Source organism: Rhineura floridana, chromosome 6 (genome assembly GCF_030035675.1).
Source record: "Rhineura floridana isolate rRhiFlo1 chromosome 6, rRhiFlo1.hap2, whole genome shotgun sequence".
NCBI classification, from domain to species: Eukaryota; Metazoa; Chordata; class Lepidosauria; order Squamata; family Rhineuridae; genus Rhineura; species Rhineura floridana.
Window position 1 is genome coordinate 63,797,508 of NC_084485.1, and position 22,326 is coordinate 63,819,833.

The following is a 22,326-nucleotide window of genomic DNA, read 5'->3' on the forward strand; positions in this document are numbered from 1 at the left end:
TGCATGGTAGAATGATCTGCAGAGCCATTGTGGAACATTTCTCTCCCCATTGGGCAAGGGTACCCTGCCATGGGAAAAGGGGGGTGAGCCAAGCCCAAGCCCTTCTTCCGGCCCCATCCCCGCAGGGTGGTTAGGGAGGCCTTCCTGATCCACCCCCCCTCAGGGCCACACAACCTCTGAGTGGGTGGTACAGGTTAGCCCCAAAGGTGAACCTTATCCTGCCAACGGGCCGCACAATGTGGAAGGCAGGCCTCAGAACCCACCAATCACCTTAAAGGGTGTCTAAGGGTGGTCACCAAACCCTACCTTGTTAAATTCCACCACAATCTGCTTAACGTGACCAAACAACCTATTTACAGATTAACTAACAGGGCAGGTGACAAATCAGCCAAATCAAATTAAGCCAAATAAATTAAGCAAATCAGCCAAATTAGGAGAACAGTACAGGGTAGGCAAAAAACTTGCCAGCAAATGAAGGCTGGCGAGCTAAAAATTCCTACCCGACCCCGAAGCGACCAGTTAAACTTGTACTGCCCTAAAGGGAGTGCGGGTGGGTGTTGCGTGAGGCTGAAAAGAGGCCAAGGGGAGACAGAGCAGGGCTTAAATAGTCACCCTGCTCCGCCCCTTACACAACAGGCATGCATGGCCACGTCACACCAAAATGGGGTTTGAAGCCATGCCAGGTCTTCCCCAGCATGGCTGCAAAGGCCCACCCTCGCCAGAGCCTTTTGGCCTGATGATGATGGGAATAGTCTACATCCTAAAAATTGTCCATTCCCTGCCGAGGGGCCCTTGGGACAACAGTGTTCTTGCTGGGGGTGGGGAGAGAATTCTCTCCCAGCCATTTCTGTGGATCCAGTCTCTTTGTCCTGTTCTGAGCGGGATCCACGAGACGGAGACGTGGGTGCAATTAAATAGTGTTTTATTAAAGTAATGGATACATCAAAAGCAGTGCACTTCATAGAAACCCCTAAGCTATCTCACTAGAATTCCCTAACTGCACTCTAGGCATGCTCTGCAATGTTGAAAGAAAGTTGACTCAGCAGCTCCAACCCGGAAACGGCAGGCTTAAATAGGCAGGATCTTGGAGCGTACTTTCTGGCTCCTGCACAATTCTTGCCTTTGGCCTGTCCGTTTCTCCCTGCGCCGAGAGTGTGGTGAAGGGAGGCGTGCTTCCAACACCTCGTCCAAAGGAATCTGCTCCTTAGCCAGAGATTCAAGGGCGCCCCCCCGAAGGGTTGGACTCATCCCTTGAGCCACTGGGTAAAGGGGGAGTTAACGCCCGCTCCAGCTCAGCATCCAGCTACTCCTCTGACATGTCTGGGGGTGGTGCCCTCTCACCAGCTGGGATAGCGCCATTTGTGGGAACTGGCCTGAAATCCTCCTTACTCCCTCGCTGAAGGTCTGGCAGAGTCTCAACAACATCTGGGCCATCCTCGCCCTCTGACAGCTGAGAAGCCTGAAACTCATATCTCCTCCCCTCTAGGCCCTCGCTAAAGGACTGGGGCTCAACACTCTTCTTTTCCTCTATGCAGGTTAATGGAGGGAGCACTTTATTAATTTGCATTAACTACCTGCACAGGTGTGCATGTGTGTTCCTAAGTAAAGAAAGAAAGAAAGAAAGAAAGAAAGAAAGAAAGAAAGAAAGAAAGAAAGATGATTGAGTACACATGACTTTAGACCCCCCCCATACACATACTTCTTATTGCACTTTGCAATGGCATGTGGCATGGAATGTTATTGGGTTGTATCAAATGCTGTGCAAGTGGACATAAGAACATAAGAACATAAGAAGAGCCTGCTGGATCAGGCCAGTGGCCCATCTAGTCCAGCATCCTGTTCTCACAGTGGCCAACCAGGTGCCTGGGGGAAGCCCGCAAGCAGGACCCAAGTGCAAGAACACTCTCCCCTCCTGAGGCTTCCGGCAACTGGTTTTCAGAAGCATGCTGCCTCTGACTAGGGTGGCAGAGCACAGCCATCATGGCTAGTACCCATTGACTAGTACCTCTGCCCATGCAATAAAACTTCCCCTTCTTCCCTTCCCTGTTCTCTTGTACCCCCAAACTCTGCACTAGAAGGTCCTCCTACCCTCTGAAGCAGATTTTTGAGGGTACACAGGGGACTGCAAGGGGACAAGAGGATGGCCATCAACATGAAGGCGTCGCTGGCGAAGGCGCTGGAGGGCTCCCCTCTGCCCGCAGACTCCTAGGAGATGGAGAAGCTGCTGACTGCCGTCGGGCAAGCCCCCAAGGCCTTCTCAGCCGGCGGGGGTGGTGGTGATGGAACACCGGGCGAGACAGAGAGAAATGGCAACCACAGCCTGCCTTACCGATCCAGCTCGGAGGGGAAGCTGGAGGACACGTTGCTCTTGCCGTTGAGGCTTTGCTTGGGGCGCATCTCCTCCACGGCCACCACCTCCAACCTGCATGAGCCGGGCCGCTCGCGGGACTACCTGCTGCTGCCATCTTCTCATGCTTTTGCCCCATCTGGGCTCTTAACATCCTGGCCTTGGTCTTCTCTCTCATGGGAAGAATCCAATGATGTTGATGAGCAAATCCTTTGCAACAGCTGCTCAGTGTTTGAGGACTAAAATTTCTGAAGTGGCAGTACTACATTTTAAGGACAGATTATCTCCAGGCCTGTAAAGAACCTTGTTTTCTTAACAATGTTAATATTTTGTTATTTAAATTTTTGTGCACTGCATTTTTTTCCTGATGTGTATTTTGTATTTGTGTTTATTTTTTTGTGAGCCACCTTGAGGGCCTTTTGGCCAAAAGGCAGCATAGAAATAGAATAAATAAATAAATAAATAAGTACAGGTGGAAGTCTGTGGCAGCATTGCATACAACCCATTATAAATGGGTTGTATTCAACTAAGTCCTACTCAGAGTAGACTCATTGAAATTACTGAACCTAGTCATGTCTAGAAGAAGATCTTTAGTAAGTGCCATCTCTGTTGTCTTCTTGGTGCTTACTGAAGACCTTTCTCTTTCAACAAACCTTTTAAGTGGATACCTTTATCCTAGTCTGCATCTGTACTGGAATTGTTTTTAAGATGTTTTTATTGTTTTATCACTTGTTGCTTGCTGCCCTGGGCTCCTTTTGGGAGGAAGGGCAGGATATAAATTTAATTAATTAATAACTTCTACAGGTCTGCTCTGAGTAGAACTAGCATTGAATGCCACACAATGTAGATGCAATGTTGTATTCCATACGATATGCCTCATGAGTGGCAATTCCATCAATGGAAAACACTAGTACAAATGAAAGGGGCTTCAGTGTGGATTGCACTACAGGCTCTGAAATGCGTGCAGGAGTGGAAGACAGAAAATCCCTTTCTGATCTACATGGAACCTCTGGCATCTTCCATATTATATGACTTTAGTTATCTCTGCCAGTGATCCAGAATACTATAAATAGAAGAGTTTTCCATTGTAAGAGAAACAAAGCATCTTCATGGGAAATGTTCATTTGCTGAACATGACACCAGGACAGGCTCAACACTGCTAATAATTCCTGGTTTTCATGTTTCCTTTTAGGAGTCTTCTCAACACACTTTAGAATTATTTAGTTGATGGACTATTGAAGCCTGTTGAATGACCATCTTAGATGTTGTTTATTTACAGATGTATTCATTGAATTTTGAATTTCAGTCTATATGAGAAACCTGGGATCTCAAGTATAGGATCTGTGAATGAAATGGCTCTCCTGTTCTTCATCTTTTTGTTGACCTTTGTCCAAGATGAATCTACAGCTGGTGAGTATCTAACCAGCAATCAGTGTATTAAGAACCAGTGGTGCATCTCCACAGAACAGTAGTTCAAAACAACTGTACACATTGATACAGTATAAACCATAGGTACTTATGATGAAACAAATACTGGAATGAGCCTGCCACATTTTAGCACATGTAAGTCCATGAATCTTAATGGGTGAATTTGAATTCATGCTTATTAAATATGCTTAACTTTGACTGGGTTGTGCTCATGTACTTTTTAGTGTTTGCTGAAGACAGTACTAAAATTAAGTCTGCTTAACTTTTTCATTCTGATAACTTTGGTGATGCTCTGTTTTTTAATCACTTGTTTTTTAATCATATAATTGAAGTGAAAACTGAGCAGACATTTTGTTAAAACTGGCCAGCCTCTTCACTGTGACCTAAACAAGCATCTGTAGCCTATTGCTCAGTCTAAAAAGCTAAGGCAGGCCCTGGACATTGTATAGAAAAAAGTGGGAGGAGAAAACTGTTACATTATTTCTGGATGTTGTGAAGGCTTTTAAGTTGCTCTTTCTGTTTGCAGCATTAAAGGCCTTTAATTTTGGTAAAACTGTCAGAACATAGAAACAAATTGCTTATTCAAATCCAAAACAGGAAATCTGAATAGATGGGATTACATCACTAGCATTCAATTTAACAGACCCTAAAATCATAATCTGAGACGCTTTTTGCATGCCACCTTTGAGAGAGGCCCATAGGGTGGCTATGAGAGAACAGGCTCTGTAGTAGCATCCCCATTTATAGAAAGCTGTCCCCACAGAGGGCTACTTGGCACCTACCTTGTCATCATTTCAGTTCTAGACAAAGGTATTCCCCACCCCACCCCCTCCGACGTTGGGCAGCACGAATATGATATTGCACCATTAAAATACCTGGTCTGTTGAGTCTGGTAGTTGAACAAATAAAGAAACGTAAGGTTTATTACTATAAAGAGGTAAAGTCATACATGCTGAAGCAGCTACATGGCTTGTACTCAGGGAGCCATTCCTAACAAAGACAGGAAGATAAGGGAGGAACGGAAGGAGCAAAGCCTGCAAAAAGAACAAATATTTTAGAGGAGGATTTAGCAGAGGGAAGAATAGATTACCTTCCTGTCTATCACCCCCCACTGGTTCAGGTCATGGGTATTGGTGCTTTACTCCCAACATTTTTAGTATGTATATTTGATTTTATTATTGTATAAAAATACAAAATTCCCAACTGTGTGGAGAGAACCTACAGACATAGTACATGTTGTGGGAGTGCAGAACAGGGCTTCTAAATAAATGGGAAGCAGATCACACATATTGCATATGTGCAGTGTTCATATGTTGGAGGCTCAATCTTATCTAAGGTCTAGTTTGACTGTCATCATAATTTTAGTGTTCATCTTCAATAATGCAGTGGCAGCTAGTTATGTGCACTATCATTTCTCTTTTCAGTTCTAAGTTCAAGTCCCATATTTGGACCAAAGCAGGTAACTGGGTTGCTTGGAGGTTCCATTACTGTGAAATGCTTCTACCCCCGAAGTAATGTGAATAGACATAGCAGGAAGTACTGGTGCAAAGAATCAACACGACGATGTTCAACTCTCATTTCTACCAGTGGCTATGTTGCCCCAGAGTTCACAAACAGAGCCTCAATAACAGACTTTCCTGAGAATGGCATATTCATCATAGAAATATCTGAGCTGGGAAGAAGAGACATGGGACAATACAAATGTGGCATTGGTTTGAATGACAAGGGACTGAGCTTCAGAGTGCAGTTGGATGTTTCTGAAGGTAAAGATATAACATCTTATTTTCTGAAAGAAACACACTGTAGGTATCTAACCACCTACAACTTCTTGGACCGTGAGATTTTTAACTGGAAACCTACCCAATTCAAACCGTGTTCCTACCTTTTCCCCTGTAAAATTAAACAAATTTATTTTTTAAAAAAAACATAGGTTTTGTTTTATTCTATGACAATCAAATTCAAAATAAACAGAGTTGTGTTGAATACGAGTGAGTGGAGAGGAGAAGGAATAGAGTTGTAATTGTCTGTATAACTTCTTGACATGACATTTGGGGATGGAGAGGGTGAAAGGCCTGCAACTGTTTAATTATATTTTGTTGAAAAAGCTAGATGACAAAAATCCATGAAGTTGAAAAGATATGGGACCGTAGTACAATACATAGTACTATGGATCACAACATGAGATTGTAAAATGGAAGATGGAGAACTGGTACAGCTACTGACTTGACATGTCTCCCTAACACAGATTCAGTAATGCCTGATGAAGCTCAGCTGTTTTACACTGAGCAGCATGGATCACTTACTATGACCTGTGACTTTGGTAATCAATATGCAAGTTTTAGGAAGTACCTGTGCAAGATGTCCAAGACTTCCTGCTCCACTGTTATTGACACGCATGGAAATATTGACCCATCCTACAAGGGAAGGATTTTGTTGACCTATCTTGACATTCCTGGATCATTCCAAATCATTATGACCCTGCTAAAGAAGGAAGATTCGGGATTATACCTCTGTGGAGCTGGGAACTATGGGGCAGAAGGAGAATCCAAGAAACTGGATGTACATGTCTATGAAGGTGAGTAATGGGCAGGGACCTCTTGCAGTCCTAAATCTTGGTGAATTCTGACTTTTATATTGTGTTTATGTATATATTTATGTATATGGATATTGCTTGTGTATTTTGCTTTGTAAATTAATTTGATATATTTTTATTGTACCTTGTGTATTCTATTGTAAACCTCTTTGAGATCTTTTAGATAGTGAGCAGTCAATAAATGGAAACAACAACAACAACAACAACAATAAATCTGTCATGTTTCACTGCTAAGGGTTTAAAACAACAAAAACAAAGAATATATCTAATAATATAATTCCATGCACTGTTTCTCTCTATAGGGGCATTGGTGCCCAAAGGACAACCTATACTAAGTGGAGTCCAGGGTGGTTCAGTGTCTGTCGAATGTCATTACGATCCAAAAGAGAATGTCACAATCAAATATTGGTGCAAGTGGAGAGAACACGGGTGTATTCAGTTAATACACAATTTTGGGTATGTGTTGGATTCCTATGAGGGAAGGATAGTGATGCACGATGACCCAGAAAATGGCACATACACCATCATATTGAACCAACTGAATGAGGCAGATGCAGGGTACTACTGGTGTATGACAGATGGACAACATGAACGGAAGTCAACAGCAGAGCTGAAGATTGTAGAAGGTAACAGACAATGTTTCTTGTACTGTTCTTCTCAGCAGAACCATATGCCTCTTTTGTTCAGTGCTGCAAAGAGAGCCCAAGTTGATATGGCTCAACTGGATCAAACCGATCAGTGTCTCAGTCCTAAATATGATACAGTACTTGTTCAAAGGAATTTAGTTGCAGATAATGGGAATAATCCAGATGCAGGTGCAAGTTGGAGCAGTGTGTGTGTGTGTGTGTGTGTGTGTGTGTGTGTGTGTGTGTGTGTGTGTGTGTGTGTGTGTGTGTAAGTAATAGGCACTGGGGAAGAGCAGGATTAGTTCTATGGTAGGTGGGATTTGGGAGGAAGAATTCAACTCATTCCCTGCAATCAATGATCCCCCCTGTCCTGCTATGTGCATTAGCCCCAATGGGAACATAGTTGCAATGACAACACTACATGGAGGGTAGGATGTGGGAGATGGATCAGTTGTTGTGGGGGAAGGATTAGATTGCCCCTTCTCACACATCTCAGATCCTACCCACAATAGATCAAGTTCTGTGTGCAGCTGTGTGCAGGGAACTGGTTGTAGGGTTGCGCGGCTGGCCCTGACAAGGGAGGGAGAAGATCCCACTGAGTCTCATGAGAGTACCAGAGCTCCCGTGACAAGATCCCGCGGGATCTTGTGGATGGGAAGCACCTTGGCCTCTAAAATGCTTGGCTTTGTGCCATCTCAGCCTCTTGGATTCCCTCCCTTACTGGTGACCCAACCCACCCACTGTTGGGCTAGAGCTCCCACTGAGGCTTTATGTGGTCACTGATTAACAGGGCCTGAAAGGATTTTTTTCCTCCCAAATGGGAGGCTATCTTTGCCTTTCTCTCAGTGAATAATTGTTAGGCACTATATATAATTTGTCATGACTTTTATAAAGCAGAAAAGGCTTTGTATGGGATAATCAACATAACGGGTCTGGGGATGGCTCCCAGAGTATGGCCTGAGCTTGGGGGGGAGTGGATCTGAAGCTGCATAACTCCGGTTGCCACCAGGACTCCAGATGTCTATCATGCACCACACTGGGGCCATTTCACGCTGGCTAACCCCCTGGTTTTCCTCAGTAGTCATTTTGAGGCAGTTGTCAAACAACAGGTGTGCTGTTTGAGGGGATGTCGATCCTGCCTCCAATGCTGTGCCAACCCCAGTTACCTGCTGTAATCAATAAAGTTGTGGCCTCTTTCAACTCACACCTGTCTTAAGGTCTGTTAATTCCCGAACCTCACCCAGAGGGCAGTACAATGCGTATATCCCACAATCGTTTATACTTAAAACAGTGCACATTAAATGCAACAAATCTATTCAATGTCATGTCCAATTTAATTCCAATTAATTTTGGAAGGGGAAACAGACTTAATTCTGCCACTGGGATAAAAGGGACTGAAAGGAGCTTTATTCTGGCTGGATCATACCTAGTAGTTTCAGACAAACTCATTTATGGATCTGACTATCTACATGTCCTGTTACGGTGCATCTAAAATAGCAGTTCTTCACAGATCCCACTAAAGAAAATCATGCACTGATATGATATCCAATTCAGTAATTTATCACTATTATTTATCTTCCTGATTTTATTGATTTTTTTTTTACTTCTCTAAAGAGATAGACCTGCTCTTGCAATTAGTCTGGACAAGATTCTGTCTGCTGTCCACCTGACCATCATCCTAGACCTCCTCTGTTAAGAATCTTTGTTCTTTTACAGGAAATGTTCACCAACACACCAATGCGTTCATTCCCCTAGATATTTTGCTGATTTCATCTGCTAATTTCTGAAGAACCTAATAGTCTTAGAACCTAATAACAATCCAAGTGGCCCTGCCACATCATGGGTTTATAAACCCAGGATTAGAACTCTCCTTGTTTAGTTCCTATTATTGGGCCCATTTACGCCTTTCTATCTTTCCCTTGTAGAAGACCATGGTACATTCTATTTGGGTATTCTGCAGCAAGAGTATTGCATTTTGAAATATATTGTGGCCCTTCAGAAAATAAGAATGATGTTTCAGGGCTTCATAGAAGCATCCACTAGAAGTCCATTAAACTCAGCTCTTAGGCAGAGGGCAAGTCAGACAGCTTGGCTCTGGGTCACAAATGTTAGGATGCAGAAAGTCAAGTGTCAGAGGTATATAATTTGCAAGTAAGATGGATTCAGAGCCAAAATCGAATGTCTTAAAGTGAGTTACATCCAGTGCTTTCCCCCTCCAAACACACACATTCCTGAATTTCCCAAAGTATATGGGGTCATCCAAATGGAGCAGGATAATCCACGTTTTCCATATGCGGTTCGTCATCTGACAGTCCTCACTTTGCCTGTTTGTTCGCTCTTTCCCAATAAAAAACCCCGCTTTTTTTGCACCCACACATACAGCGAGAGGACCCGTACTTCTTCTCGCTTTTTCCTAGCTCCGCCCATAACAACCCCCCCTATCAGCCAATTGGTCTGCAAAAATATGACGTATGCTCCTCTCCCCCTTTGCAACAAAGCACAACAAGGCGCATGCGCTTGAACGTACGAGCGCGAAAGTTTGAATTTCCTGATGGTTTGGTAGTAGTGGCTGTAATGGAGTTCCTTGTCACTCATCACTCTGGAGCAGCACCGGCTGGGATGTGTGTCTCCAGGTGCCCCTGACCATCCAGGGGAATTGTGGGCAGTGCAAGGGATCAGCGCTTGTAATTGCTGGGCGAATCCCCCCATAACCCTTGGGCTCATTCACTGCAGGGTTCAGCCCTGGACCATTATGCGGCTCGGTGGCAGGAATGCTGCCCCTGAGGGAAGCAAACAGCCCCCCCCACGGGTGGCCGCTCTTGGCTTGGGCAGGGAATGCGGGCAAACAGCCCCGCGTGCTGCTGCATCAATCTGCGCTGAAGCAACCAGCACAGGCTTTGTGGTGTTCCCTCTGATAAAAGAAACATGCAAACCACTTATATGCCTATAATTCCTGTATTTTTGTTTGTTTGTATTTGCGATATTTCGCAAAACCAGCTGTATGCTTTTCTACCTTTAACGTTTCTGGAGATACACATGATTGCAATTCCACTTATTTCTCCAGAACAGCAAGTAACGATGTGTCATGTCTAGGAAGGTAGACCACCAGTCTCTATGGTTGCGGGTGGCCGAGATGCTCTAGCAAACCACTTATATGCCAATAATTCCTGTGGGTTTTTTGCTTGTATTTGCGATATTTCGCAAAAGCACTGACTGTATGCAACAGCTCAGCTGGGCTGTGGAGAACCTGCAGGCTGTGGTTGAAATTGACAAGACTCAAAGAGAGTAGTCTTGTAGGCAGGAAAGTGAAATTGACTAAGGGTGTGTGAGTGTCTGTAATCCAAGAGGAAAGAGCTATTTCTCTTCTCCCCCCCTCCCTCGACTCTGGATGCCTGGAAGCAAAGACCAATACGTTCAAGAAGGGCATGTGATGTGGGGGTGAGGGGTGGGAGGTGGAGGTTAGGCAAAGATAAATATTTTCTCCCTTGAAAAAGTTTACAAACAACCACAATTGCAGATCTCACCCTGAGCGGCTGCCTAGTTTGCAGGCTGGCTAAAAATTAACCGCTGTTGCTGCTTCTGCACAAATGCGCTTTTTTGCATCTGCGCAGTAGAAGTTGCAGGGGCCCCCCCAACACCGCACCATTGCTCTGATAGGTTCCTTTTTCCCAGGCTTTCCCCAGACATTTGTGCACATGCGCAACAGTGGAAATATGTGATTGGCTGAGAATGAGGGAAGGGATATGGGGAACCGCTCAAGAACCGCCCATCAAACGCCCACAGCTGTAAAGTCCGTGGTATTGCATCAGAGCGCCTGAAGGTACAGTGGATGATTCCCGGTTTAAAAAAGCAAATCGCATGATTTGTGGTATTGCAGGAGCGGATTTAACAGTGCGAAAATGAGCAAAAGCGAGCGGCATCATATGGATGACTGAAAAATAATGAAAACACAAAGCGATCATGTCACACATTTTACAGTCTGGATGAGTCCTATGATGAATAAATGTAACATGTGAACTGGGAAATCATGGGTTGTCGGGGACAACATTACCATGATCAAAGCTCATGAAAAGAATGATTATGGTTATAGGAATTTCTGCCAACCCTATTTAAAATTGCTTAGTTCTTACATTATATTTATCAAATGAATACTGTATATGCTTAGCAAGTCGGGTCAGGTCTGGCCTGGTTACGTGTGCGTGTGTGTGATATATTGTGTAAACCAAACATTTCATTTAGTAATGCTAAAGATTAGTCTCTCTCTCTTTGATTTAAAGTGATTTCATGATCACCTATTTTTTTCCTTCATGTTTTCTCTTTTTTGAAACAGGGCAACCCAGTTTAGCAGTTGATAATGAGATCCATGCAGTTGCCAGCTCCCCACTGACTATATCATGCACTTATCCCTGCAAATATGCTCATTATGAGAAGTATTGGTGCAAGTGGAAGAATACTGGATGTGAACCTCTCATCTCATCTGATCAAAATGAAGCCAGCTTGGTAGTTACCTGTGATAAAGCCAGTAGAATTTTGTCTCTGAAGTTTGACCAAGTGGTGCCAACAGATCAAGGATGGTATTGGTGTGGAGTCAGACATGCAGGTCACTATGGAGAAACATCTGCAGTATACCTGCAAGTGCAAGGAGGTGAGCTTCAGTTCTGATTGGAGGGATAATGCATTAGGTTATACTTACTGCACTGTCCACCTTTTACCACTTCTATTATGGGTGTTACTTCTAAATTTTGACTACATTATACAGCCACAAGAGTGGCTGCAAACTATCGCCAGTGTGGATTTTTCACATCCTGCAATGTTAAATTGAAAATACCCCCCATGTCATACTGCTGCTTCCTATAAGCTCATTTCAAAACAAAACCTTACAAAACTTATTGTACTGAAGTCAGAAACGCTTGCTTAACAACCCTCTAAATTTTCATGGCGATACGCAAAACAGTCAGAGAGAATTGAGAGTTCAAAGTGTAAAAAGAGGAGGGGGAAAATCCAGACCCCTGTTGAACTTTTTTCTTTCAGAGTTCTCATAATTTGTTAAAATTAATTAAAAATCAGCCATGTTCACAGAGTACCTGTACTCCTATTACTGCCCTTGCCCCATATTCTGACCTTCATCTTCTGCAGTTTAAAAGTTAAAAAAATGCCTGGCTGATTTTAATTATTTTAAGACATTTAGCATTGAAGTCTATTATAACATTGGGCATGCTCAGTAAGAACCAACTGTCAGTGTTCTAAAAGCAAGACTCACAGCTGCTTGGCTTGGCTAATCGGGGCCACACCCACTCCGGACCTTTATTCACTTTAGATGGTCATGGCTTCCCCAAAGAATCGTGTAGTTTGTGAAGGCTGCTGAGAGGAGACTCCTATTCCCCTGACAGTGCTCCAGTAGCCAGAGTGGTTTAACAGTCAGCTGTTCTGACTGAAGCTCTGTATGGAGAACAGGGCATCTCCTAGCAACTCTCAGCACCCTTCACTAACCACATTTCCCAGGATTATTTGGGTGAAGCCATGACTGTCTAAAGTGAAATAAAGGTCTGGTGTGGATGTGACCAGGGACAGCTTTGGTTTAAATTTGGGTGGGAGGTTACATGTAGAATAAAAAGGTGGGGGAAATCCCAACAAATAATGATACAGTTAACCCTGAAAAGCAGTGATACTGTTCACAATGTTTTCCTTTTGGAAAGCAAAGGGGCTTCCCCTCTGCCCAGTGCCCACCCACCCAATCTCCTCCCAACCCAAATTATGTTTGCATTTTTACAAATTTGTAGGGCAGTACAATATCTCAGAGAGGAGGTCAGGTCTCCTGCTCCCCTGGTGCATTCACTATAGCTGGCCAATTTCCCTGCTTTTTAAAGTTTGTAGAAATATCTGTGGGCTATAGGTATGTTCTTAAACCGCAAAGTTTTTTTTGCCTATTAGTGAATTATAATTAGTGAGCACTTCAAGTGTACCTAAGGATTTCCTACTGTCAGCTATGGTATAGATTAATGCTTGCTGTTCTTTCCCCCTCATATCTGACATTGAGATCTGGCTATGCTCCTCATTTGTTGGATTGCAATAATTTACTTTTAAATTTCCTCAATTAAACAACCCAGAAGTTGCTTTTTCTATAATTTGCTTCTGCATGTAGCACACTGGTAACAATCCAACACAGTTAGGTGTATTTAAGAGCACTTCCACATGGCAGTTTATTGGTGATTCAGTGCTGTTCGTGCATGCAACTTTTGTGTAGCATCCACACAAATACATCCTTATCGAAATGATGGTCCATTTTATTTCCCCATTTAATCCAGATTTACCATTTCTGCAGAAATCAAATAAGTTTTTTTTTAAGTGTAAACTGTAAATCTGGATTAAATGTGGAGGGGGGATTTGTTTAACCCTATATGAAAGCATGTTGTATAGAAAGGGAAAAAAATATCAGGATTGGGCCTTAGATTACATGACCAAACAGAACAGTGTTTGGAATAGATGTAAGTCTCCTTGCCTTGCCTTGTCCCCACCACTCTTCCAGAATGCTCCCCTTTTGGGGAATTTAAGCTGGTGTATTGTTGTTGTTACTGGCAGTAGTAGTAGTAGTATAAATTTATATACTGCTTAATCATAGCAAATACCAAAGCAACAAAAATATATTAAAAAAATATAAAATAAGAACATCAGGTAGAGCCGTACCTTGTGAAATACCATCTTCTATGCATCTCTTAAAGATACAGGAGCAGTCTCAGGAGCTGGACTTGGCAACCTTACATATCATTGTGTAAAAGTAGAGCCAGAGCGTTCCAGATGGCTGTTGTTGTCACATATACTGCTCTACTGTTGACTGTTCCAGTCACCACAGCTCCCCCAGCTGCTGTCATGGAACACATGCTAAGCTCATTCAGTCTGACAGATCATGATTAGGGCTAGTGGAAGAGGACATTTCTCCCACTCTAGCATCAGATGCATCTGATGAAGTGAACTGTAGTCCATGAAAGCTTATGTCATAATATATTTTGCCATCTGTAAGGTACCACATGGCTTTTTATTGATTTAATCATATGAAAATGCATCTAAAATAGACTGCTTTTCACATCTGTATCTTAAAAGTATTCAAGAGTTCTTAGTTCTTTTCTTACAAGTTGCATCTCATATTGCAGTATGAAATTATTTCCCTGTTGGCAGTATGATGTTGATTCATAACAAAAATTAGAAGAGTATACTTGGTTTTTGGTTTTTTTACAAAAAGGTAATGATGCTAGGAAACTAACATTCCTAGATGTTGTCTGTATTTGGACAATTTCAGTTTATTTCAGCTGAGATACACATGCTCCTTCTGCCTGTGCATCTCCCTTCATTCCTTCCTTTGCCATGAACCAGGAATCCTTTAATTAACAAGAGATAACAATAATTTCTCATTTTGTCTAAACTAGGAAACTATGGTTACCATCTGGAATCAGCCAGGAACTTAAACCATGGTTTGAAGTTGGTTTAACACTTTGTTCTGAAGGTGGTAACCATAGCTTCCCTGTTTGGACAAAATGGGAAACTATGGTTAATTAGAGGCTTCTCAGTTTTATTGTGACTAATGAGAATGGAGGACTGAAGGAGGTCTGTGTGTGAGCAAAAGGCTCATGTATTCTTGGCTTAAAGAGCCAAGATACAACCATGATCACAAGGTACTACTGACTATTTTATTTCTTTTCTGCTTTTTGTTTTCTTATATGCTGCTTAATACTAATTGCCCGAACACCCCTAAATACTAATAAACTCTGAAGATTCCAGCCCCAATGAGGAACTCAGTTCTAGAATCAACTCTGAAAACAGGGACTCTCTCTTAAACAATGGCAATGAAGGACCTGGAGCTGAAAGTTCAGCAGATGGGTAAGTCACTGTAAAAGCCTTAAGGATGATGATATGTGTGTGCACCGTATATGGAGAAGCAAAGAGCTCTAAAGGTAGAAGCAAGTCCCAGTTTGTTATTGAATGTAACAAATATATTTGAACAAACAGATAAATTGAAAATTTGCATTTCCTGAGGGCCAGGTCTTCTTCCCTTGCAGAGAAAGAGAGTCCAGTTTGAAATACAGAATGAGCACACTGGTGAAGAGTGAATCACAGAATCATAGAGTTTGAAAGAGCCTATAAGGCCATCAAGTCCCACCCCCTGCTCAATGCAGGAATCCAAATCAAAGCATTCCTGACAGGTGGCTGTCCAGCTGCCTCTTGAAGGCCTCCAGTGTCGGAAAACCCCCTACCTCCCTAGGTAATTGGTTCCATTGTCGTATGGCTCTAACAGTTACGAAGTTTTTCCTGATGTTCAGTTGAAATCTGGCTTCCTGTAACTTGAGCCCATATTCCATGTCCTGTACTCTGGAATGATCGAGAAGAGATCCTGGCCCTCCTCTGTGTGGCAACCTTTCAAGTACTTGAAAAGTGCTATCATATCTCCCCTCAGTCTTCTCTTCTCGAAGCTAAACATGCCCAGTTCCTTCCGTGTCTCCTCATAGGGCTTTGTTTTTAGTCCCCTAATCATCCTCGTTGCCCTCTTCTGAACCTATTCCAGTTTTTCTGCATCCTTCTTAAAGTGTGATGTCCAGAACTGGATGCAGTTCTCAAGTTGAGGCTTAACCAGTGCCGAGTAGAGGGGAACCAATACTTCATGCAATTTGGAAACTATACTTCTGTTAATGCAGCCTAAATTAGCATTTGCCTTTTTTTGTAGCCGTATCACACTGTTGGCTCATATTCAGCTTGTGATCAATAACAATCCCAAGATCCTTCCCGCATGTGGTATTGCTGAGCCAAGTTTTCCCCATCTTATAACTGTGGTATCCTTCCCAATTTTGTATTATCTGTAGATAAGCATTCCCTGCATCTCATCATCCAAGTCATTAATAAAAATGTTGAAGAGCACTGGGCCCAGGACTGAGCCCTGTGGTACCCTGCTTGCTACCTCCCCCCAGTTTGAGAAGGAACCATTGATAAGCACTCTTTGAGTACGATTCTGTAGCCAACTGTGGATCCACCTGATAGTTATTCCATCTAGCCCACATTTAGCTAGCTTGCTAATCTGAATATCATGGGGGACTTTGTCAAAAGCTTTGCTGAAGCTGAGTTATATTATGTCCACAGCATTTCTACAGTCTATAAGGGAGGTTACCCAATAAAAAAATAAGATAAGATTAGTCCAGCAGGATTTGTTCTTGATAAATCCATGTTGGCTTCTAGTAATCACTGCATTGTTTTCAAGGTATTTACAAACTGACCGCTTTATAATCTGCTCCAATGGCTACAGTACTCCATGCTCTGGTAACTTCCAGATTGGATTATTGCAATGTTCTCTACATGGGTTGCCCTTGGAGATGACTCTGAAACTTTAGCTGGTCCAAAATGCAGCAGTCAGATTACCAGCTGGTTTCCCTTTAGATCTCATACAACCCCTGTATTAAAACAGCTGCATTGATTGCCTGTTCATTTCTGGGTCCAAATCAAGGTGCTCATATTATTGCTTAGTGCCTTAAATGACTTAGCTCCCATATATCTGAAAGAACACCTCCTTCCCTACAGACCCTCTCAGGTGTTGAGATCAGTAGAGGTGGCCCTGTTGGTAGTTCTGCCACCCTCGAAAGCTTGTGGGGTCGTGGCCTGAAAGAGGACATTCTTTGTGGTGGCCCCTAAGTTGTGGAACTCCTGTCCCACTGAGATGCATCTAGTAACTTTGTTGTACAGTTTTAGGCAAATGCTGAAGACGTACCTCTTTACCCTGGCCTTTGACACCGGGTACATATATTTTTGGACCCTGATTTAAGGTTGTTTTTAATTGTTTTTAATGCTGTATTTTAAAACTGTTGTAACTCACCCTGGGACCTCTGGATGAAGGGTAATAAATTATGATGAAGGTGATGATGATGATGATGATATAGATAGATAGATATTGCTTTATTCAGAATTTGTCTACCTTAAACATTTTGATGTCTTCAGTGACATGCTGGCTATGTGAATTAGTGTTATGAGAACAAACCTATAGGCTTGTGCATTCTCTCTTCATTCCTGTGGTACAGCCAAAGAAGACTGGAAGTTTCCACTTCTGTTTTAGATTAATCACAGTTTATTGTGTTGTCCAAACCCAAAACTATGGTTAATCTTATCCATGGTTAGTGAAAACAATGCAGGTTTGAAGCTAACTTGTTTCCATTAACCATAGTTAAGATTAACCAAAGCTTGTCTGAGTTCAGGTGACATGGAAGTTAATTTAAAAAATGGAAATGAAACCTTCTGAACTCCTTGTCGCAGCTGTGCTTCAAGGGGTGTGTGTGAATATTTTTTTGTAATATTAAACTATGTTTTTTTATGTTATGTTTGGACCAACCCACTATCTTTCTGAAGAGAATGTGTAAGTATTCACTAACATATTATTTATTTATTTATTTATTTATTTATTTATTTATTCATTCATTCATTCATTCATTCATTCATTCATTCATTCATTCATTTCCTTTCATTTTTATACCACCTTTCTTTTGCCATAAAACCCAAACTTGTGTACATGTGGTTCTCAGGCAGCCACCTATCCAGACACTGACCAGTTCTAGACCTGGCCAGCAAGGTAGTAGCCTCCTGTACCTTCTTCAGATCATATCCTGGCTATGCTTTCTCAGGTCACTACTGTGCCAATTCACCTTCTCTTTCAGCCATGAAGAACGTAAAAATACCACAGTTGTTCTCTCCGTTTTGCTCCCCCTTGGAGTTGTGTTTCTGCTTCTTGTCACACTTGGTGTTGTTGTGAAGCTCAGGCTTTTCAAGAACTCAGGTGAGTCTATGCAAGTTCTAGCCTGCACATGATATAATTCTAAACTCTTGTAATAACATCTTTCTGAGCACGTGCATTATCATTTATCAAATAATATATTCCAGGGACTGTTAACTTTAGAGAGGTGGTCTTTAGAAACATTTCCCTTGTGTGCGTGGTGGCTTGGGATCTTAGAAACAACTCACATGTCATGAAGGCTTGCTTATATACCCAATGAAGGTATATTGGTGTTCCTTTGTCTTCTGACTCACTGTTAAGAATAAGAGTGTAATGGTCCTGGTATGGAGCATTCACATGGGTGACAAAGTAGCACAATCACTAATGCTACTTATTAGGCTGACAAGAGACCCATGAAAGTGTTCTCTGGCTACAATTCTATGCTTGCTTGCTTACCTTGGAGTAGTAAGCTGTATGATTGTACAATCAGTTCGTGTATTTGGAAGCATGACTCTATCCATCATTTCTGGCTTTTTAAACAAAAACAAACAAAAACAACCCAGGAGTAAATGGGACACCAGATTCAATACAGGAATGATATCTCACATGCAAGTATGCTCTTCAATGACTACAAATTTATTATGATATATGCTACCACCAGATAGTCTGAGCTATTTAAAGATTTGTTTTTTCGTTCCAGCAATTATAACTCTGGAATTTCCTTTTCCTTTTCTTTATCTTTCACAAGCAGGAAAAAGATATTTTGTCAACAATATATTATATCTACATAACTTCAGAAAATTTGTGACGATTATAACATGCATTTTAAATCTATGAATCTAAAGAAAAGAAAATGGTTATACTGAGGAATATGCATTTCCCCCCTCTTTTCTACAGATTTGGTCTCAGTTGCAAGCTACAGGACAAACATCAGCATGACAGATTTTGAGAATGTGAGACAGTATGGAGCAAAGGACAATGTGTGCATGGAAGAAGATCATGAGACCCAAATAGGGAGGATGGATGGTAATACCATTGCTTACCATTTACTCTAGCCACAATTTAGTGACCATGAACAAAGTTAATGTAATATTCTGACTTGTTTAATAATTCAGGTTGTGTAGTTGTATATTAATGGATAAAGTAGAGCTTTTTATTCTTTTCATGTTCAACCCCTTAATATCTCTCATTCTTTACAGAGTATATAACAACTACTGGCAGTCCTAAATCAAAGAAGGCAAAAAGGGTAAGAGTAAGTTAGCTGAACAGGACTGTAATAGTTTACTATGTAATCAAAGTTAGAAAGCAGAAAGAACAAAACTTCTTTTATTAGTTTCTGGTATTCTTTAAATGTCATTACTTTATATGTTACCTTGTTAAGCAAGGCTTTTTAACCCTAGTTGACCCTAAAGTGTGGAATTCTGCCACATTCTTTCTCTTCCTTTTGGAGGGGAACACAAAGCTTCTGGTTATTTATTGTTTCTTTTCTATTGGATTGCACCTGGCAATTTTGGAGCTTTGATGCTGGGCCATTTTAGAGCACTAGGAGCTCAGAAATCTATGCAGATTCATGGCTGACCTTATAAGGTAGAGGGCCCTTGCCAAAAATGACCCCTCCCAAAGGTTTTTGTGATCTTTGTGGATTGGGCAAAATGGATTGTTTGGTAGGCGGTAGGGGCCTTATTATACAGCCACAAGGGTGGCTGTATACTATAGCCATCATGGATTTTTCACATTCTGCAATGTTAAATTGAAAATACCCCCATACCATTCTGATGCTTCCCATAACCTCATTTCATAACAAAATCTTACAAAACGTATAGTCCTCAGAAATGCTTGCTTAACAACCCTCTCATGGCAATACACAAAACACTCAGAGAGAATGTAGAGTTCAAAGTGTAAAACAAGAGAAAAGAAATTCAGACCCCTGTGGGACTTTTTTCTGTCAGTGGTCTCATAATTTGTTGAAATTAATTAAAAATCAGCCATGTTCACAGAGTACCTGTAATCCTATTTCAGACCTTGCCCCATATTCTGACCTTCACCTTCTGCAGTTTAAAAGTGTAAAAATGCATGGTTGAATTTTAATTAATTTAGGAAATTTAACATTGGAATCTATGATAAGCACAGGCATGCTCAGTAAAAACCAACTGTCATTGTTCTAAATGTGAGACAAACAGCTGTTTGGCTTGGCTAATCAGGTAGCCACACCCACACCAGACATTTATTCCTCTTTAAACTGTCATGGCGTCCCTCAACCAATCCCGGGAACTGTCATTTCTAAAGGGTACTGAGAGTTGCTAAGAGACTCCTATTCCCCTGACAGAACTGCAGTGACCAGAGTGGTTTAACAGTCAGTCCCTCTTCCCAAAGAATTCTGGCCATTGTAGCTCTGTGAGGGGAATAGGGCAGCTCCTAACAACTCTCAGCATGCTTCACAAACTTTAAGGGAAGAATCCAGGAAGCCATGACTGTTTAAAATGGAATAAATGTCTGGTGTGGATGTAGCCAGGGACAGCTTTGGTTTAAATTTGGGTTGGAGACTACCCGTGTCTGCTGTAGAATAAAAAGGTGAGGGAACCCCCCCCCAGTAATGATACTGTTAACATTGTTTTCCTTTTGGAAATGGGCTTTCCCTCTGCCCAGTGCCCACCCACACAATCTCCTCCCCTCCCTCTCCCCCTCCCCCTTCCTTCCTCTCCCTACCCTTCCTCCCTTCCCTTCCCCCTCCCCCCTGCTTCTCCCCATATCAATTTCACCAACTTAAGCATGATTGCACAGGAATAAATCCCACTGAATTCAAATGAACAAACCTCCTGCCCCCTCCTCTTCCTTCCTTCCCTTCTCCTGTTCCCTCATCACCTCCCTTTCCAATCCCCTCCCCCTCCATTCTCCCCTCTCCCCTCCATTCCTTCCTCCTCCTCTCCAATCCCCTCCCCTCCTCCTCCTCCCCCCCCTCCTCCTCCCCCATGGTCAGTTTCACTTATCCTAGGCATGATTGCATGGATGTACATCCTATTGAACTCAAGAAGCATGCAAATGATAAGGCTTGTCTTTCCCCTCCCTCTCCCTTTCCTCTCCCCTCCTCCTCCCTTCTTCCTGTCATCCACCTCTTCCTTCTTCCTTCTCCCCTGCCCACTCCAGCCCTCCTCCTTCCTCTGTTCCTCCTCTCTTGTGGTTTCACCTATCCTAAACCTGCCCTCTTCCTCCCCTCCCCCCTTCCCTCTGTCCTTCCTCCTCCCTTCCTTCCTCCTTCCCCATGGTCAGTTTCACCTAGGGCTTATCCACATGGGAGCATAACTGCATGCTAAAGATGCTATTTTTACCTCCATTTTCTGTTTGCACCATCTACAGTAAGGGAACATTGCCAGCTGCAAACATGGTTTTTAGTCACACTTGAGGGGAAGCATCAATCACACAGTTTCCTAAAGACCACGCCCTCTATTTTGACATTCCCACTTCCTCTCATTACATGGTAACCGAACATACTCAGTTTGTTCTACCAATAAGTTTCATTACAAACAACAACCCAGAAGTGTGATTATTTGTATTTTCACTGGTACAATACAGCTGAAATACAAATCTTTGTTTGAGCAGTGTTATGCTTTTGTGCACAAGTTGGGGGGGGGAAAGAAAATAAAGGCACCATTTGCAGCAACATAAAAAAGCATTGCAGAACGAAGAAGAGTAGCTGTAAGTTACAGAAAATAAAATGAATGAAGGGAGGAGGAGGAAGTGGGTGTGGAGAAGTGAACGATTGACACACCCACCTAAAAGCAATGGAGCAAAGCATCTGCAAGCCCTAGAGCTACGGACTGAAGACGTTTTTTCCTTCCCTTTTCGGATTATCAGAGTATTGGGTTAGTACGGATTTACAGGGGGGAAACTGTGTGAATAATAATAAATAATAAAATTTTATTTTTGAGTTGCCTATCTGGCTGAATGAATGGCCACTCTAGGCGACGTACATAATACAGTAAAATACAATATAAAAACCAAGAAAGGACTGTAATCAATAATTAATTTAAACACCAGTTAATAACAACCGTTAAAAGACTAACCCACCCCAGAAGTCCCATAGGCCTGCCTGAACAGCCAGGTTTTCAAGGTCCGGCGGAAACTTGACAGGGAGGGGGCATGGCGAAGATCGAATGGGAGGGAATTCCAGAGGGTGGGAGCCACGATCGAAAATGCCCTCTCTCTGGTCTGCACCAGCCTAGCTGTTTTAACTGGTGGGACCGAGAGAAGGTCTTGTGTGGCTGATCTCGTCAGGCGGCACAATTGATGATGCTGGAGGTGCTCCTTCAGATAAACTGGGCCGAAACCGTATAGGGTTTTAAAGGTCAACACCAACACCTTGAATTGGGCCCGGTAAACAACTGGTAGCCAGTGTAGATCTATTAACACCGGAGTAATATGATCACAGCGACAGCTGTTTTTACTCAAACATGCCACCGCATTCTGTACCAGCTGTAGTTTCCGGACCATTTTCAAGGGTAACCCCACGTAGAGCGCATTACAGTAGTCTAAGCGGGAGGAAACCAGGGCATGTATCACCGGTGGGAGCAAATGGACAGGAAGGTAGGGTTGCAGC

The 22,326-nt window shown here is 42.5% G+C and overlaps 1 protein-coding gene across 3 annotated transcripts in view; it reads left to right on the plus strand.

Moving 5' to 3' along the window:
- The window catches only part of PIGR (polymeric immunoglobulin receptor), a 51,282-nt gene that overhangs the window by 23,378 nt on the left and 5,578 nt on the right, over nucleotides 1–22,326 (plus strand). For 2 of the 3 annotated variants that reach the window (XM_061630358.1, XM_061630357.1), the window contains 9 exons: nucleotides 3,654–3,757; nucleotides 5,200–5,538; nucleotides 6,021–6,350; nucleotides 6,671–6,994; nucleotides 11,325–11,639; nucleotides 14,761–14,866; nucleotides 17,677–17,795; nucleotides 18,630–18,758; nucleotides 18,932–18,978. In XM_061630358.1, coding sequence (XP_061486342.1) covers nucleotides 3,700–3,757; nucleotides 5,200–5,538; nucleotides 6,021–6,350; nucleotides 6,671–6,994; nucleotides 11,325–11,639; nucleotides 14,761–14,866; nucleotides 17,677–17,795; nucleotides 18,630–18,758; nucleotides 18,932–18,978 — 1,767 coding nt within the window. In that variant the 5' untranslated portion in view covers nucleotides 3,654–3,699. Of the gene's footprint in view, nucleotides 1–3,626; nucleotides 3,758–5,199; nucleotides 5,539–6,020; nucleotides 6,351–6,670; nucleotides 6,995–11,324; nucleotides 11,640–14,760; nucleotides 14,867–17,676; nucleotides 17,796–18,629; nucleotides 18,759–18,931; nucleotides 18,979–22,326 lie in introns of all 3 variants that reach the window. The other variant, XM_061630359.1, reaches the window with a different exon arrangement.